General features: G+C 36.0%; 2 protein-coding genes across 2 annotated transcripts in view; one reads left to right on the top strand and one right to left on the bottom strand.

The window, feature by feature from the left end:
* Nucleotides 1–8,520, bottom strand: part of LOC140146567 (uncharacterized) — a 385,394-nt gene extending 376,874 nt beyond the window's left edge. Inside the window, exons 1-5 of the mRNA XM_072168440.1 lie at nt 8,421–8,520; nt 6,395–6,495; nt 4,230–4,342; nt 3,508–3,691; nt 2,991–3,095 (exon numbers count right to left, since the gene is read on the bottom strand). Of these exons, the coding sequence (XP_072024541.1) occupies nt 2,991–3,095; nt 3,508–3,691; nt 4,230–4,342; nt 6,395–6,495; nt 8,421–8,499 (582 nt within the window). The 5' untranslated portion in view covers nt 8,500–8,520. The remainder of the gene's footprint in view (nt 1–2,990; nt 3,096–3,507; nt 3,692–4,229; nt 4,343–6,394; nt 6,496–8,420) is intronic.
* A 2,836-nt stretch (nt 8,521–11,356) lies between these two features.
* On the top strand, nt 11,357–18,708 carry LOC140146568 (uncharacterized). The gene is made up of 4 exons (XM_072168441.1): nt 11,357–11,494; nt 12,630–12,947; nt 15,152–15,190; nt 18,225–18,708. The coding sequence occupies exons 1-4, from the start codon at nt 11,395–11,397 to the stop codon at nt 18,506–18,508; spliced, it is 741 nt and encodes a 246-aa protein (XP_072024542.1). The 5' UTR covers nt 11,357–11,394; the 3' UTR covers nt 18,509–18,708.
* Nucleotides 18,709–19,783: the final 1,075 nt, after the last annotated feature.

Raw genomic sequence — 19,783 nt, 5'->3', positions numbered from 1 at the left:
TTCTGCATTTGAAAAAATCAATAGCAAAAACACTTTCATGTGTGTGAGTTCAAATTATAAAAAGTTGTAAATTTTGTTCCTGATGGAGGTGGGGGGCAAAGAAAATCAAATTTAATGTATATTCCATTATGATGAATAAACTATTCATCCTTTTCTTTGGGAAATATTTTCTTATAATATTTCTTCAATCTTCATATTAAAATATTAATATTAATAAAAACAACACAGGACAGCTATGGTGCTTATTGATTTTTGCATTTGAACTTTCCATATATACACGCAAGAATGGCTACTTGATTAACTTAACACTTTGTGTATCTAAAAAATATATTGCATGGGATTAGTGTAGCAACAAATATGACCGTAGGCTATGATGAACAAGCCTCCAAATCTAATACTTAGGGTTACTCTTCAAATTTAACAGGTTCAAACAGGACTGACCTGTGTGATTCTTCTCATCCATGTCCGAGAGTGAAAAAAAACAACTTTTCTACCAGGACTCAAATTTGGGGAAAATAGTTGGAACCAGGACTCATTTTAGGCTAAGTAGGACTCAATTTTGATTAGAAACAGGAAGTATTTAAAGGCCCATTCAGTGATACTGATTTGCTCATCTGGACGATTGTGAAAATCATCAAATTTGGTACATTTGTCATTGTCATACATTTTATAACATAGGCTGCTAGTGGTTCAGCCAGAAGTTTTAATTTTTTCATGTTTTTAGCACAAAGTTTGAAAATTTTACAGAATTTAGGCAAAATTAGCTTTACTTTGAACAGGAAAGTAATTTCAAATTCCATAAGAATAGTGCATTGTATGTCTCTTCTACATCAAATTGGATATATATTCTTAGGGTCAGCTTTGAATATTCAGACCACAGATAGCTATGTAACTTATGCCATTTTGATGAGGAAGTTTTGAGATTAGGCCACACTATCCTCCTTTAAACTATTAATGATTATTTTTCCTTTCAACAGTAACACATCATGTGTTTTGTTATTATATTTGTTTGTTTTTCACTTTATGTCCAACAATTTTCCACTTCCCAATCAATCTATACACAGTATTAGAGAAGACATGTTAAAACATGCCTAAGATTATTACCAATAAACTAACTAATCCCTGCGCATAAACTATAAAATACCAAACACTAATTTTTGTGTCAATTACATATCAAGGTGGAAAATGACCTGGTTTTGGTTCCCAGCAATATCCATGCAACCAGTGCATGAGGGCGCCATTACAACATCCAACCAAAGTTATCATGCAGGCAACGAATTTTCTTATCTAACAGCAATGAGTAGTAACTATAGAGGGCAGCATTGCATGTGTGCAGTTGCAATTCCAACACTGCCTGGGAAAGTTTGGTATGAAATCAAATTGGATATTTCATTTTTCAATATTCAGCTGAAATATTGATTTCAATCATGATTTGCTTTTAAATAATAGATCAAATTTATTTTGATTGTGCATTAAATATATACTGCGCCCACAAAGTATCCTTACACTTGGAAAAAAGTTCCCAATTTTAAAACTACACCATATAGATAGATAGAAATCTTTCTTTATTGAGGGTAAAACAGCTTCAGTGACAAGCACTGCTTTCCAAGCAGGCCCTCATACAAAGTACATTATGATATATACAGACATAATTAAAATTTACACAAGATGTACACAAGGTATCAAGTTACTAGAAATACAACAAAAAAGTTATGTGATAATAATGAAATTGAATGAAAATTACAATATACTCAAGGATAAACTTTTCAAACAGGAGCTTGGTAAACTTTTGATTTGAATTGGCCTATTGAAATATTCTCCAACTCTGGGTTGATTTGGGTACATTCATTTTTTTAATAGATGTACAACCTGATCCTGCATATTATAACACCCCATTGATTCCAATGTGACCCCAGAAGTAAAGTTACAAGCATTTGATTGGACGAAGATCCAGTTTTAAAAGTGACAAACCACAGATTCTAGAAGGGTGAACAACTGACCTATATACGCCTGTTCGGGAGCATGCAACGACAATTTACAGCCATTATGGACAATAACGGTGGCCACACAAGATATTGATGGGATCAAAATAACTTAAAGAAAAGGAACTACAGAAAATTGAAACAAAAGAACTGAAAAATCAAATAAAAGTTGTGAAAAGTACAGAGAAGAAAAAATCAAATAAAAACTTACTGCTTTAAATAAAGCGTGACTGAAGAAACTGTGTTGTCTCTTTGTTGCGCTTGTTGGAATCTTTTCGCCTTGTATAGGCCAGTTTGTCACTTTAAAAACTGGACCTTTGTCCAATCAAATGCTTGTAACTTTACTTCTGGAGGTCACATTGGATTCAATGGGGTGTCAAAATACGCAAGTTTAGATGATGCGTCTATAAAAAAAACAAAGTTACCCAAATATGGTTTAGTTTTAAAAGTAGGAACTTTTTCCCAGTTTTTTTCCAAGTGTAAGGATACTTTCTGGGTGCAGTATATTTTGTCTTTTTAAAATGAGTGTAACTTTGTCCATTGGCTTAGGGTATTGGTTCGTCATATTAAGAAACTTGGAACTATCAATGTCAGCATGGTTATTGGTTAAGCACATTTTTTCAGTGATTTCACTCTGAAGACCTGCTCAAAGCAATTCAAACACTACTTAAGATCCAGCACTTTCAAATTAAAGTAATTTCACTTGTTTTCTCCAAGGGTGTCGCGGGCCGCACAAAATTCACAGGTTTTCCCAATTTTACCCCACAGGCCGTAATGAACATGTAAATGTCGACCCCTGAGCTAGATAGAAAGATAAACTGACAGACAAACAGATAAACAAACATACAAACTTACCTCCATCCAATTCAACAGGTTGACCATTGGTTACAGTTGTCTTTGTAGTACTCCAATCAGGTCTATCCCTGGCAAAGTTTCCATAACAAAAACAGACAGACAGACAGCCCGACAGACACCAAAACACCCTGACACACACCCCTGCAAACTTACCTCCAATAGATTAACCATAGGTTGCAGTGCTCCTTGGGTAAGTAATGTATCCCTGCATTCCGGTCCATCCCCGGCGATGTTGCCAAGAGCCCAGCAACACTGGTCCTATAGTAATAGGATAAAAATATTTGCATGGAAGCTACAAATCAAAGTCATGAGAAAGGCTAGGGCTCAAGCGATATGGCATTTGTCTACCGATCCGATATCCAATATCGATTTTATAATATTGGCCGATATACCTGTGAATGATCCTAGCACTTCAGAATACGTCCGGTGGTTCTCTAAAGTCGCAGAAAACTTTGAAATTTTTTAAAAATTTATTTTTCACCGATATCCGATCCGATATAGCAAATATTGGGTCGATATGATATCCGATCCGATAATCGGTTGAGCCCTAGTCATAAGGTTCTTTAACCCTAAACACTGACAGTGCTTTTTGGTGCTAGGAAAGACAGACAAGTAAGAAATTTGGAATTCTTATTCCGTACCCTGATACAAAGACATGTTTTTTTTTTACCTGTAATACAGCATTTTGGCCACTCAGATAAGTGATGAGATAAGGCGCAGCATGTTTAAGGGCTAACAAACAATGTTCATGTATACTGGCTGATAGGTTGGTCACACACCATGCTGCTTCTAGCTGTAATGCTGGGTCTGTTCCACTTAGCAGGCCTACCAGACATCGTAGGGAGTTGTCCACGCTAAAAAATACCAGAAATGGGAAACACAATCAAGCACTTTATCTAATTGGACTAAAATAGTGCTCTAATCATTTAACAAAGTCATTTTACAAGGTAAGTGATATGCAGCGGCGGTGCCGGGTGGGGGGCAGTCAGAACTCTTTTTACCCCCCCATGCCCCCCAAAAGTTCCTGGTGCCGCCAGTGCTGATAGACAACATCAAAGCATAATAGCAGGTCTAACTTGGTTTAAAAATTACCTGGTTCCTTTCACAGTTCAAAGTATGAATTAGCAGCACCATTTGAAACTCTCCCTCTCTTAGTGGAAGATTCAGGTTGAATCAGGTTGAATCTTTCTCAGAGGGTGTATGAAATTCAAATGGAACAGTTCATTCCATTTGAAATTCATAATCCACCTGTGGAAGATATTTCCACAGGTGTACATTGTAGTGTGGATTTTAAATGGAATAGCCCAATAGGTCAGTTACCTTAACAAAACCTCTACCGAGCTGCATTTCTCTACACTCAACCCCGGCTCCAGCTACCAATAAGCCACTTACCTTAAGAATGCCTCTACCAATCCACTGCCCTGGGCAAACATCTTCTTCAATGTCTTCAAGAGTGACAACCTATCATTGCTATGAACCTGCAGAGCTTTGCTGGTTTGTTTCACCTAGAAATTTTACATCATAAAAATAAGTAAATATACATGTATAGGGTCCACAAAACTTATAAATTCCCCCCTAAATACTTTCCAAAATAAATCGAAAAATATCTGACGAAATGCAAACCTGTAAAAGGATTTGGGTGGCCTTATTTGTTTTACACATATGGACCAAATCATAGTGTCACACGTCATCAAAAAGAGACTATTTTAAACAGTCTTAAAAGTTGCATCCGAGTCCATAGGAGTCAACCCTCAAACAATACAGTACATGTAGGCCAGGTCTACTCATGTGTTTATTAAAGAAAACCTGACTGCTATGAACTCAGGTGCAACTTTTAAAACAGCCTCTTTTCTTACACAATTAACCACTGTGACTGAGCGCAATGATGTGTGACGCTATAAATTGGTCCACATGTGTAATACAAACAAGGCTATATATATTTTTACATTTCATAAAATGTTTTTTGACTTATTTAAAAAAGCATTAGGGGGAACCTATAAGTTGTGGACTCTATATGTAAAAGTCATAAGACTGAAAGTAGGCCTATTTAATATCAAATTATAATTGTTGTCATATCATATGGTCATGATAACAGAGCAAGGGTGGGTAGTGGCCACCTGTTTCAATCTGATGGTCACCATGGTGAATTTCAATCTTGATGGCATGCATGGGTAAACTGGCCAGATGAATAAGTGTTAGGGATTGGAGTTGCATCCTTCCCACATCACCCTTCTTCAAGATGGCTGACAATCTATGGGCCCACATAGAGGTCATGAAGAAAACTTACTTTATAACCAAAAGGGGCTCTACTATTTGAAATCCATACACCCCTATGAAAGTCATGACCTTATTTAAGGGGGTACTACACCCCTGGCCAATTTTGTGCCTATTTTTGCATTTTTCTCAAAAATTATAGTGCATTGGTGACAAGTAAGATATGTATATTATAGGGGCAAGGACTACAACTACTGCACTGAAAATTCAGCAACTCAAGGCAAGTAGTTATTGACTTATTGATCAAATATTGGTTTTCCTCATTTTTGACTGTAACTCCACAACTGTTGTCTGTGCTGAAATAAAATTTCCAGTACAGTAGTTGTAGTCCTTGCCCCTATAATATACATATCTTACTTGTCACCAATGCGCTATAATTTTTTGAGAAAAATGCAAAAATAGGCAATAAAATTGGGCAGGGGTGTAGTACCCCTTAATCATCCAATATATTCATAAATATGCAAATAACATGACACAAAACTATACAAGTTTCAAGTTTGATCAGTTATTGCGTTAGAGCTGCACAGTGGATTAATGAATTTGCTTTATTATTATAATACTGTATACACTGACATTTTTGCAGTGGTTTTATTTTTGTGAATTTCGCAGATTAGTATGTAACCACGAAAATAATAACCTGCGAATATGTTGAAATAAAGAAATTTCTTATGTATTTTATTATATAAGTTGCCAACAACCGCAAATTTAACCCTATTCTATTACCCCTCATCAATTTCGTGCCATATGGCACAAAATGGCTTAATATGCATGTAAAAAAATATTTTCATAAATAAGGTCTTATCTTTTGAACATTTTTGATAATTTATCACTTCTCTATCAACAATATTTCCTAATATAACTACCATACACATCATAAAATGGTTTAAAATGTTTGAAACTTGCCTATTTTAACAATTTTTAGGCCAAATTTTGCCCTAAAAATAGCCCCAAAATATCCATAAACTTTTTAAATATCGTCCAAATTAACTCAGATTTCTTTTTGGTGTATATATAGAAACATGGCAGTGCATTTAAAACTGCATGAAAATGCCACATTGATGTACTCATACACTTCAAAAATGTAAATCAAAATATGTTTTTCATCATATCTGGCTATGAGCTCATTAATTATTCATGAGCTAATTTGCATAGAATTTACATAATTAATTATTAAAGTACACTGTTGATTGATTGGTATTGTGATTGGTTCACTTTTATTCTGAAATTTTTTTGGAGGCACCTACAAACCAAATAACACATCCCTTAAGAGCTCTTAAACTTACCTGCTCAACAGTATATTCAACTTCTTCCAGTTCCTCTGCTACTTCTTCTAATCTAACACGTTTAGAATTTAACAGCTTCTCTCGTCTCTGTTTTCTGATTCCTGGAAATAACATAAAGTCAGTCATAATCTCATGAATAAAGGTGATGCATGCAATATTTTATTACCGTATTATCAGTAATAAATGTCCTGGGGACGTTGCATTTTTCCCAAAGGGGGGCGTTTGATAAAAGTGAAATTTCAGTGAAAAAGACTTAAAAATCAGGTCCAATTTCCCGATGGTGCACCTGTAGAAAGGAGGTATTTACGACTATACTAATACTACCGGTACTACTGATAGCATCCACATAATCGCATGGAAAATGACATTTTCGTGGTAAATGCAACAAAATTTCACCCGTAAGTGCATCATCAAGCAAGAATCTGATGAAATTAGTAAAATTCTACCATAATTAGGCAATGAAATGGATGGATGTTCAAGTCATAATAGGTTTTGTCTATGCAATTTAGCGATCGTCACTGACATGACTGATGCAAGTTTTATGCTTACTCGCACGATATGGCATGGAAATGCTTGCATGTTTGTCAATTTTTCATTGAAAAATTAGAGGAGGCATTTATTAGAGGGGAGCGTTTATTACAGACAATACGGTATTTGTTAACACACAGCCACAAATGTAGACTCGCTTGCCAGTCTCGTGTACGCGGTTTGTACACTGAGACTGGCCGGGAGACTGGCTTATGCCATTTTGTGTGTCAATGGGATTTACACACTTAACGTTTTGCGCAGCTCAAACATTTCAACAATTTTTTTTGCAATCCAGTCAATTTATATGAAATTGGTACTCACATATATCTGATCTCCAAATTTATCTTATTCAATGTATCTATCCAAGTAAATTAAACTTGGAATTTCTGATACTTAAATGGTACCGTAATTTCCAAGCCGTCGACCCCCCTACGTCCGACTAGCGTGATCGGTGGTGAAACAATGCAAGTCACGAGATGACCCACCTCATTTACAGCCAGTTTCTGTCATCAAGTCGTGTTCGCGATATAGCCACGTTGCACAAGTGAGGTCGAGACTAATTGGTGACGTTGATAACAACGAGTAAACAAAATGGCTGGGAGAACTGAGAAAGTCGTGTTTTTAAAAAAATGTTTCATCGTGATGATCAGAAACCTCAAAAAACTTTTTTTGACCGTGCTTGATATGCTAACGATATACAGATACATTGAAGGCTATAAATTGGATGGTAAATAAGCCAAATATTGCAAGAAATCTACTCGCTAGAATCCTAGCGAGCCCGCAAAAAAATGTCTGTCCATGCAAAAGTAATATAGGTACCGGTATGCTAGGTGAATTCAAATTTGCCATCAAACTGCATCATTTTACATATCAAATTAAAGCCCTTGAGTAAAGAAAGCCAAAACTGAAAACATTTTTGTCATAGGCCTTTCCGTAACAAAGTTACATCTTGTCAAAGATTGACTTTCATTAAAAAAGATTCTGCTAGCAAAATCACTATATCACTATTATCACCATAAAAAATCATATATTTGGGTCAAGTGAAGTATAGAAAACATATTTATGTAGGTTTCCTTCACCGACCTATTCTCGAAAAAAATTAAAATTTCTATGTAAATATGCATTGTGTTTGGGCCCCGGTCTCGGCGAATTTCGCTGACTAGCAAATGTGTTAACTAAGGTTTGCCTGGGATACCTATACAGTAATAGTGACAACGTAAAATCGTGACTACCACAAATGCAGGTTGTTAAGTAGTGTAATAAATTATAACCACGTCTTGTGATATAGTACATCAATACGCTTTATAATGACCGTTCGAATACCCCTTTAAATACCCCTTTAACTATATTGACTTGATACAGGATACATTTGTCGATAAAAATCGCTGCATCTCTGCACATGGTTCAAAATTCGGCAGTCATTACAAAAATAAACAAACAACGCGTGCCCTGAAATATAACTATTCTTACCAATGCGGCACACAATTCATACACTTACCTACTTCCTGACCTCGGCAACGTTCCCGTATATTACTTGTACCAGATGCACCGTGTTTATACTGTTCTTTTCGGGACATATTGATACCTTTGCGTTTGTTTTTGATTCGGATATCTCAGACTTTTAATTATTACAAACTGCGCATGTGTAGTAAATCAATTACTACTAAGAACAGCCCGTAGGATTGATTTGATTGGCCAAAACCAAAACGATGACCCCGTAAAATAAATGATAAAGTTCGATAAAGGTCAAGCCAGTGAAAATAGATTCAGTTCATTCATTCACTCGTTCCATTTTCATTTCATTTCATTTCATTTCATTTCATTTCATTTCATTTCATTTCATTTCATTTCATTTCATTTCATTTCATTTCATTTCATTTCATTTCATTTCATTTCATTTCATTTCATTTCATTTCATTTCATTTCATTTCATTTCATTTTATTTCATTTCATTTCATTTCAACCTTTCTTTCGATTTTTCTTTCTTTCTTTTCATTACAACCTTTCTTTTTCATTTCTTTCTTTCTTTCTTTCTTTCTTTCACTTTTTCCTTCATTCTTTCTTCCATTTTACTCATTCTGTCTTTCTCTTCGATTATATAACTCTTTAACATCTGTTGGATTAGGGGAGTGTTCATTAATACTTTGGTGGGGGGCTGGTCTTCCTCCAATTTTTCGGTCGAAAACTTTTTTGACCCTCCTCGATGGACCGCTAAACTTTTTTGACTCCCCTCTTTTGACAGACAAAACTTTTTGACCCCCCCCCTCGATTATCATAACAAACATTATACTAAATAGGCCCCTAGTCTTGTTTCCAGTGGTGTGGTATCTGGGTCACATGTCATTGAGGGAGGTAAATGTTTGAAACATTCCCGGTGGGGCAATTGCGCATGAAATACAAGCACAAGGAAATTTTCATTTTATACTTAATTTATAGATTTGTCCCAAATCAGGGTGTTTATCTGATTTTACAGGTATTAATGAAATAGAGGATTTATTTTGAGGTTCATCATAGGTACATCAGCATATAATTTGGATCCGTGTCTATTATGATAGTACAAATGCAAAAATTTGGCCATATTGAAGCTTGAATGGTCAAATATTGTTAAAATTGGAACTAATTTATGCAAAAAGGTAAAATGGTCAAATATGAGATTAATTTGGTCACACAAATGTACACAGTTATCAGTTTTGGCCCCCAAAGACCGTGGCACCTGGGCCTGTGCCCACTCTGCCCTATGGTAAATCTACCCAAGGGCCTATGTGTACAAAATAATTTTGCAATAAGAAATAGTAAACTGAAGTGTGCAGTTTACGTGCAAAGAAATCCAATGTATTTGCAATATTTTCTTGATTTAGTTGTATTTTGATCAGATTGGTACATAATCATGTTTGAAGAGATATAAAATTATATGATAAAAAGTGTCAGTATTTGTTAGACCAACCCAGATGTTGCATGTTGCTGATTATCTTTAATGTTATATTAATTAATATATGTGCCACTAAGTGCCATCATTTTTTGCAAAAGCATTGAAAACCCAAACTTGCTCATGTTAAAAGTGATATAGAAGGTCTCAATGCGCGAAAAATTGTGGGTTTTTAAGCGTGAAACTTTTTTGGCCCCCCTTTCATACCACCTAAAACTTTTTGGTCCCCCCTCTTTTAAGGTCCAAAACTTTTGCCCCCCCCCACCACCAAAGAATTTCTGAACACTCCCTAGTATAGGCCTAATACAAAATTACAACCAGAACTACTTGTCAACATATCCCTTCTTACTTTCTATTAGACTATGCCATATTCGATTTTAGATATAAAAATATGTTATTAACAGGGGCGTAGTCAGCTTTTTTGGTCGTTGGGGGAGGGGGGGCAGGGGCGACAAAAAATTACAGTTGCATCATGCATCACATAGAGACTGTATGTCTTCGAGCTTCCAAAATAAGGCTTTATTGGGACGATGTGCGCGCAAAAATTTGGTATTTTTCATTATTTTCGGCCATCATCAGGATGGAAATATTTAGGCCTACAATGCGCGCGGGTAGCTCGCAAAAATTGTGTATTTTACACTATTTTGGCCCATGATCGGGCTAAATTTTGGTAGAAATGGGGCTCCTTGCCCCTTTTCTTTTCCTTTGCCCGCCTCATTTTCTCTTTAATTTTTTTGTCAGAGGAGCACTCTGCCCCTGACCCCTGACCCTCCCCCCGGCTATGCTACCGGTACTGGTTATTGATCATGATCAATGCATTCAGTTGAACTCAAAATTATATATATGCTTATGTTTATTCATCAAAGTCATCTAGTAGTAAGTGGTTATAAAAAAGTTTATAATTTAAATTAGTGACAGTAAAAGTAAAGTAGGCCCATACGTATAGGCTTTTATTATATAATACAACATAATTATCTTAATGACATAATTATTATTATACTTCAATCCTGAACAATTCTGATTTTAGAATCTATCACAGTTTCGCGAACTGAAAGCCCGAGTAAAAATCTTGGGAAGCTAACAAACAGAGGGAGTACGGTGACTGAAAAGATCAGATATATGAAAATGTATCAATTGTACATAAATTAATACAAATCAGAGTTTTGTGCATAGGCCTAATAGCAAGGGTATGCACAGTGGGCAAGTAGACTAGGGAGAAGTCTGGTTAATATGGGTGTTTGAAAAATTAAAGAATTATCTTATTTTAGTTTCAGGTTTAATATTTAGAGTAAAATGAAAAAATTATTTACGTGACTAAACACGTACAATTTCCGAGGAAGTACACAAAACCTTAAATTTTATTACAGTGCACGCTGTATCAGGACATATCGTTTGTATAATAGTCACATAATGTATAAACTAATCGGGTGAAATATTTTGTCAGAACGGAAGAATTCTTTGAACTTGGTTTTCGATTCATCAAGTTCATCAGAGTATGACACGGTGAGCATGCAGTTATACACAATAAACTTTCTTTTTTGCCTACATGTATACGCCATTGCAGACAACAACAAACCGTACATTATCGGATCATGTTAGTGGATTACCGGGTTTAATTATTAATTGTAAAGCAACTTATATACAAGGTGAGTTGTGTAATTCATGATATCAGGATAAATAACATAAATAAACATAATCATCAGTAGGGCCTAATATACAAAGTTGTATCGTCATGTTATACCCGGGGTAATATAATTCGCGTATGGTACGGTATAGTACATTTTTACATTAACATGATTAAAGAATATATCTTATATGGGCCTAAATTATGGTGTATACATTTGATTATACCCTTAATCTCTTTAATTTCTTTATTATAATGTAATAGATTAGCAGCAATTCTTACTCCGTACAAAACTAAGGACTAATTGTGTTTATTATCCTATAATGCGAGTGATGAAGAATATAAGTTATAAACTAACAGACATATCATTTAGTTCAGTTGCAAGTTTGTTGATTCACATGTTTATATATCTGTACCGGGCTTTAATTTAACAACCATTTGGTATCTGCTTCAGTATATAAAATTACATTAGGATTGTTAGACCTATATAATATATCGAAGTTATAATATAGGATTTCGGTCAACTTTTTATTCTGGTTATTCTGTCCCCAAAAGTATGAAATAATATTATTAACAACTGCAATTAAGTGTAAGTTGTGACATATATAACAAAGATGTAATGTAATTAGGCTTTAAAAAAATAGCCAAATTCATTCAGGAAGTTCAAGGGCCCAGATACACCGTCAAGAAATGTTCGTCATATTTTTTGATTTTAGGAATAAAATACAATATGATTTTACTTTGCTGCCACGAGGAAGGCATATGAACTATGTTAACTAGTGTTATTAGATATCGCAAATTCACAAAATCATCATGGGGATACAGTGCTGGCGGAAGCATTAAAATTTAGGGGGGTCGAGACGAGCATATTTTGTTCCGGTTTTACTGGGACTTTTTTAGCGCTTTTCCCTAGACGATTATCTGCAAATTAGGTGGGTTTTGATATTTATACAAAATACAACAAAACAAAGAGATTCATAGGCCTATATAAATAAGGTATGACAAAAAAAGATCCCAACAACTTGAAAAAAAAGGGGGAAGGCAAAGGAAAAGGGAATAGGCCTATATATATAGGGACTGTTGTTAAAAGTTAAGGTTGGGCCGGGCCTGTGTAAAATAGCAAGTTACTTTATCTATCACATTTTTTTTTGCTACAGACATGGCGAGCGCGAGCGACAATCTTGCAATCGTCAAGAAAATCTTAACAGAAGCTACCGATATCATCTGTGACAATTTGGACCCGGAAATCTTACTTCGAACCATGAAAACCAAAGGTGCACTCACGGATAATGATGTGAGTTACATTCGGGCCAAAATCACCCCTGATGACAAGGCTGAACAAATGCTGAGTATATTGATGAAGAAACCGGTTGAATCTTATGACATATTTATGGAAACCTTGGTGGCTAAAGAGAGGAAGGATCTTTATGCGCAGATCAAAAACATTGAAATGAGGCATGGGTATGTAAAGGCAGGTGAGTCGTCGGGGAATCGGAAAATGAGATAAAACAAATAAATAAATAAATAAAATAAAGTAGCGCGTTTTTCCAGAGGATTCAAAAATCATTAAAACCGGGGATTTTAAAGCACTGTTTCGCTGTGTGCATCATGCAGAATCAGATAGGCTGGTTGCAGCTGACGGCGGTGCAAGTCATGTATAACAAGGTTGACATCAAGGTTGACTTTCCCGACTTTGGATCCGCTCACAAAATAACTTTATCAATACATGTAGCACAATCATAACACCCTGACCGCTGATCCACCACGTCCGTGGGGGCACTCATGAATATATATATGATCATACAGAGATGTGATGTGAGTCCCCGGTGTGGGTCTCATTTTGGGAGCTCTGACCCCTTTAATTTTCGGTAATTAATTAAAAATAATTGAAATGTTTCAACAAAATACCCAATTTCATTTTTTTTTAATTTTCTTTTTCACGAAGGTGTGTTAAATTTGGCCAAAAAATCTGAACCTCCCGTATAAACGGGTCAAATTTTGAAAAATTGTACATTTTCATGAATGGATTGTACATTGTATGTTTTTCATATTTGGAATCAGCATTAAAATGGATTAAGATGATACAAACATAGCCAAAATTTTGAACTTGGACTTATATATAATGTTGATATATGGCTAGCATGCAGAGCATTAATTGTTTGTGTTTATTCCATGATGGTAACATGGTGTTTATCCCGGTAACTCACACTATATGTGCACTAGGTTTTAAGAATTGTTATTTTTAATGTGTTTAATGTTTTAATCAGGTCCTACAGGGTGTCCCAAAAAAGAGGCCCCTCATTGCGCCCTCTTTTTCTCCTATTTTTGAAAAGTTGATCAAATATATTTTGGTATGTGAAGAAACCTTGAGTCGTTAGCTTTAATAACCCAAAACAATTATATCAATCGGCTCACAACTTTTGAAGATATACCCTTTTAAAGAAATGTACCCGTTTTTCACTCTGTCCACGGAGAAGGTTTGGCTACTTCAAAGATTGAAAGGAGTACACATACCATGCATGTATATCAAACATTCCTCAATGATAACTTTATAAAATAACTTTATTTATGGAATGGGCTTTATCGGTGGGTTTATGGGCAATGGATTTTGTTAATAGTGTCATTAATTTGTGGGTAAAATGGATGCCGAAACGGACTTCTTTTGCTTTACTTGCAATTACTTATTTTTTCTTGGTTATTTATGCCTTTTTGTTTTATTATGTTTCTTACTTTCTTACTTTGTTGTTTCTTGATTTCTTTTTTTTAAATATTTACAACATAAGTCATTTCTCTTTTTAGGATAAAAGGTAGCCCTAAAAGGCTGTTTGGTTTGTCTTCAATTCTTCTGAAGTGAGTTTACTGTGCTGCTCTGCCCTCTACCTGGTTGCCTCCTTGGCGAATACAGGTTTCAGCCCTGGTCCTCATTGCATCAATTGCGTTGCGTACCATCCTTGTGCGCCGGATACTTGCGAATGCATTCAGTAATACGTTTGCGAAGATCTTGGATTTTGCCACAAAGAAAAAAATCAAGTGGTGTGAGGTCTGGTGATCGTGCAGGCCACTCCACAGCATGAGCCATTCCAACCACTCTGTTTGCTATCCGTGGACAGAGTCTTCAAAAGTTGTCAGCCGATTGAAATAACTGTTTTGGTTTATTAAAGCTAACGATTAAAGGTTTCTTTACATACCAAAATATATTTAATCAACTTTTCAGAAATAGGAGAAAAAGAGGGCGCAATGAGGGGCCTCTTTTTTTTGGGACACCCTGTAAATCAGTTCAAATCACTGTGTGCTTTTCGGTCTTAATTAAGTTTGTGTACTGAATAAAATGATTTTTTTACACACATTGGCGTAAATATCGATGGTAAGGGGGAATGGTCTACCCCCCCCCCCCATTGATGACGCCGGCATGTGCGTTTCTTACCAAATTAACTTAATATTTGGCCATTTTAGCAAGTTTTGCACTCTTTGTTCCACTTTTGGCCAATATTTCACCATTTTAGCTTCAATATGGCACATTTTTCGCGCGCTATAGCCGTTTGTATCATAAACTTATTCTGTTGCCCAAAGGTGCTGGATTCACCAGATTATAAGAAAGTTTTTCCAACCCCCTCCTGTCAAAAAGGAATCTATGCCACTGCTCTCACACACACTATATCTGTCTCTCTCTCTCTTTCAGGTGAAGCAAAAGACAGGAAGGCAGCCAAACAGGTCTCTGGTATGTAAAACTTGATTTGGTATTTTAAAATCCACATGATTTGACCAACAGCTAGCTATAGCATTTAAAGTCATAATGCACGATCTTTCAGAATGAATTTGGTCATTTTTTTGTAAATAACCTGATTTTTCATTGTGCGCAACAGAGTAATTTTAACTATTAACGTGTTAAAACATTTTAACACCACGGTTAAGCGGCCAAGACAGTAAGTGTGTTTATTTTAATTTTACCGCGTTATTTTGGCTTTAAAAGGCCAGAACACCTGCCTGAAAGATATTGCTAAATAAATATTAGTTCTAGGCCTATTGCATAATTTTTGGCAAAGAATAACAAAATTAAAATATGACCGAAATTGTATAGAGACCCCTTGCATGTATCTGTTAAGTAAAAACGCATTTTTTTGCTGATATGACCGTGCCATATTATAACATTTGCTGAGGAGGACGCCCTCACTGATTTTTTTTAAATTCATTTTTTACACGATTATATTGTACTTTATTAAACCAATATACCCTGCAAAAATCAAGACTCTAGGTGCTGTAGTTTTGAATAAAATGATGGAACCGGCGTTTTATTATTACGATGGAATTATCAATCGAACGCATATACACGATGTTCATAACACACAGTACGTACACGCGTGCGGGACGGTGATCTACACATGGGTCGTACCATAACATGACCGAAGGAGTGGTACGTATTGGCGACATATGCGCTGGTAGTAAATCCCAATTTTCTTTGCTTTGCCGTAGTTGGTCGGCTCAAAAATAAAAGGGGATATTTCTGACAGTAAAAACTAACATTTTATGGCAAAGAAATGCTAATCTATTTTGTATGAAAATGTTATAATATGGCTTTAATTCATGGGAAAATCTTTGTTTTATTTTTGTTTGGGAGCAGGCCGATTTAAAAATACACAAAATGTCAGCCTCCCATACATTGGCAAAATGTCTGAGCAAAATTGACAGATCGGCCTGATGGCATGTTATACCAAAATTATGTAAAAGGACAGAAATGAAAATAATGATGGCCCAAAACAATACAAGCCAAAGGAAGATGCACATGACACATTTTGGTCAATCGTTTCCCGATATTTTGAGCCAGCGGAGTAACTTTACCCCCTCCCCTATCCAGGGCCGGATTTACTTTCTTGGGGCCCTGGGCCAGGTCAGAAGTTGAGTGACGAGCATATTTTTACACGACGTTTGTGCGCAAAAATTTTCAATTTTAGATTATTTTAGCCCAAGATGAAGGTGAATTCTGTCATGTAAATGGCTAATGCGCGCGAAGCGCGCAAAATCTTTGCAATCTTACCATATTTTAGTCCAAAACATGGTGTTTTGGGGCTAAAAAGGAACGTGCACAGGGTAATTTTGGTGACCCCCAAATGTCAGGGGGCCCTGGGCCCGGGCCCATCTGGCTCAATGGTAAATCCGGCCCTGCCCCTATCTCCCGGTCGGTATTGCAAATAAAAACACAGCGCATATGCTATTATCATTTAACACTCGTCCTCGTAATACTTTAATGTGCACTTTCCAGTTCCCGGGTCTACACTGAAAACGATTTTACTATTCTAATTTAATTGCATTCATATTATTTTTAGGGGGCTTTTGGTACCTTCTCGTGAAATGTACATTTTGTTTTGTTCCACTTTTAAAAAGGATTTTGGAAATCTGGATGCTTTATGGGGACCGAATTTCCAGGGTTTTTTTTCTGTTGTTTTGGCGAAATCGGATTTTACTCAACAGAGACTGATTATTAGATTTCCACATTGCTCTGTCTGATTACTACTCCTTAATACAGAACTAATTTTTTTGAATAAAAAAAATATTATCCTGTTTTGCCAAATAAAACATATATAGCTAAATCCTAATCCTTTAGATAGTCCTAACTAGCAATAAAAGTCAAATTTTAATATTTACCCATTTTATGGAAATAAGGGCAAAAAACATGCATTTTTAGGGTGTTTTTCGTATGAAGTGACAATCAAGCCCAAAGACTTGTACCAAGACTAATTTCAGTTTATGCATTCTAAATATTTTGGAAAAGACATGTTTCATTCTTATAACCAACCATTTAATCTAAAAGGGCATTTCGTGATCCACAGCCTCATCCCCCCCCTCCCACTTTTCTCTAAAAAGTTGATATACCACTGGAAACCTCTGGCTACATAATGTTTATGTACCAAAATATTTCTTGCAGATTAATTCGTTTAGCAAAAATATCGTCATATTTCACAAACGCAAAATCGGAATCAACTGAAATTTTGGAAATAGGCTTTTTTGCGTGGATACCTACTGAAAAATGTCATAAAAAAGAATTACAGCAAAATTTCGGCCATATACTCAAGATTTTAATGCTTATGTGATTTTTGTGACTCGATTGTCACTGAGAAAACATGCCGAAAATGTTTTGGGCTCTTTTTTCAAGAAATTAGTAAAATAGTGAAATTTTTCTTTTATCTCAAGTTAGGACTAAATGAATAATTAGGATTGAGCTATGTTTCATTTGGAAGAACTTGATAATATATTTTCAATCCCCCAAAAAATAGTGCTGTATTTTTCTGGAATGGGTAGTAATTGAATGATTCCTCTATGCCTATTTCTGTTATAGGAATTTCATGCCACAAATGTTGGTAATATTTGTACCATTCCTCAATCCCCCAACTGGGCCCCCACGTATGGAACAACATTATTGTTTCCTGGATTCCGGGATTTCCATAATTTCCATGCTGGTATTGAGTGGATTTCCAATTTTTTGTTACATCCAGGGGTCCAATTTCACAAAAACTTTACGAAGCTTGGAAGTCTTGAAAGGTATCCTTCTTAAGTAATAGGGAATTACTACACGGAGGACCCTTCGTAATGTATACAATTGGGTATTCGTAATTTTACGAAGAGTTACTGGTTACTTGAGTTACGAAAGGTTATAAGTTTATTTATTGAAATGGACCCCAGATTTCAAATTCTTGGTGATGGGGGAAGCAAAATGGATATGGAATAGTCAAGTGTATTCTGATTTACTTTTCTTCTAGATCTGAAACCCTCCCACATATCGGACGTAATAGATCAACTTTCACCAGACGAATTGACCAATCTTTACGAAAAACTAGATATATCGTACCGAGAAGTAGAGAAGGCCCACCAGAAAGCCAACACCACAGATCCAGATCAGAGAGCCAAGACGGTGTTACGAAGATGGCAGGAAAGCAGCGGAAGCAAAGCTACGAGACAAGCCATTCTGGACGCCCTGAAGGCTGCTAGATATATAAATTCATTGGAAGCATTGCAAGATTTGTGGAGCATGGGTGCAAAATAGAGATGTACATGTATATATACAACGTTGTTTTATATTTCTCCAGTTCAGTACCGGGTTCACTAGGTCTTGTAGTTAGGGTAAATGTATTTTATGAGCACAGATCCTAGAAGGTCTATGTTATGAGTTACTGTTGGCATGGTTGGAGTTAAAGTTACATTTTAGCATAGGCGTAGATCCGGGGGGATGGTGGGATTTATCCCCCGGGGGCGGGGGCACTTCAATTTGAAATGGATATAGGTGTAGGGCTGGAGCTTTCGCACTAAGGGGCATTCGGTGAGAGCAACATGTAAAAAATATGGGGTCATTGGGTGAGAGCATGATTTTTGGCATTCGGTGAGAGCAAAATGTAAAAAATATGGGGTCATTGGGTGAGAACACGACCTTTTTTTTAAATGGAATCTTTGGATGAGAAACAAAACAGCGCCACAAAAACCTCGAAAATCGAATTTCTAGTTCTAAATGGCTTCAAATTTCTTTATTTTTTCAAAATAAGTGACAAAATCAGTGATAAATGAAAGTTGCTGTTCAAATTGAACTTGTAAGGGTCTTTGGGTGACAGATCAAATGGAAAAATATGGGGTCTTCGGGTGACAGAGCGCGGAGCGAGCATGTGTTCGTAAAAAATATGGGGTCTTTGGGTGACAGCGATGCTGAAAAAGGGGGTCTTAACAGCCCTACATACGCGTCACCTCCAAAGTTGGAGTGCCCCCCGGTTTATCCCCCAATATTTTGCCAGGGGATGGTCCATACAATCATCCCCCAAATGTTGACGCCTGATAATGGGTTTCTGACCAAATTAACCTCATTATTTGCCCATTTTAGCCCCCAAAAGTGCAAATTTGTTCACGCTTCGCGCGCATTTATTCTACTTTTACACAATATTTCATCAGTTTAGCTTCAAAATAGCAACAATTTCGCAATTGTACCATAAACTTATTCTGTCGCCAAAAGGTGCTGGGTTGACTATGCTTCAAGAATTGTTTTCCAACTCCATCCCCCAATGTCAATAAAAATTCCTTTAAAAGGAATAGGGCGGGCAAATAAAAAATTATCAAGAGAAATGAAAGAATGAGTAAGTCTTCACAATTAAAAACAGGGAAAATATGACACAACATCGATTTCCAATGGGGGAATAACACAAAACGTATAAACAAAGTTAAAAGAATTCACTTTATACGTTTATACGTTTGTTATTCCCCATTGGAGGTTGTGTCATATTTTCCTGATTTTAATCTGATCTATTGTTTATCCTTTATTCTCTGCTGGTCAGTTGGA

This window comes from Amphiura filiformis, chromosome 2 (genome assembly GCF_039555335.1).
Source record: "Amphiura filiformis chromosome 2, Afil_fr2py, whole genome shotgun sequence".
In the NCBI taxonomy this organism is placed as follows: domain Eukaryota; kingdom Metazoa; phylum Echinodermata; class Ophiuroidea; order Amphilepidida; family Amphiuridae; genus Amphiura; species Amphiura filiformis.
Note: the sequence above shows the minus strand (reverse complement) of the source record. Positions and strands in the feature narration are given on the sequence as shown.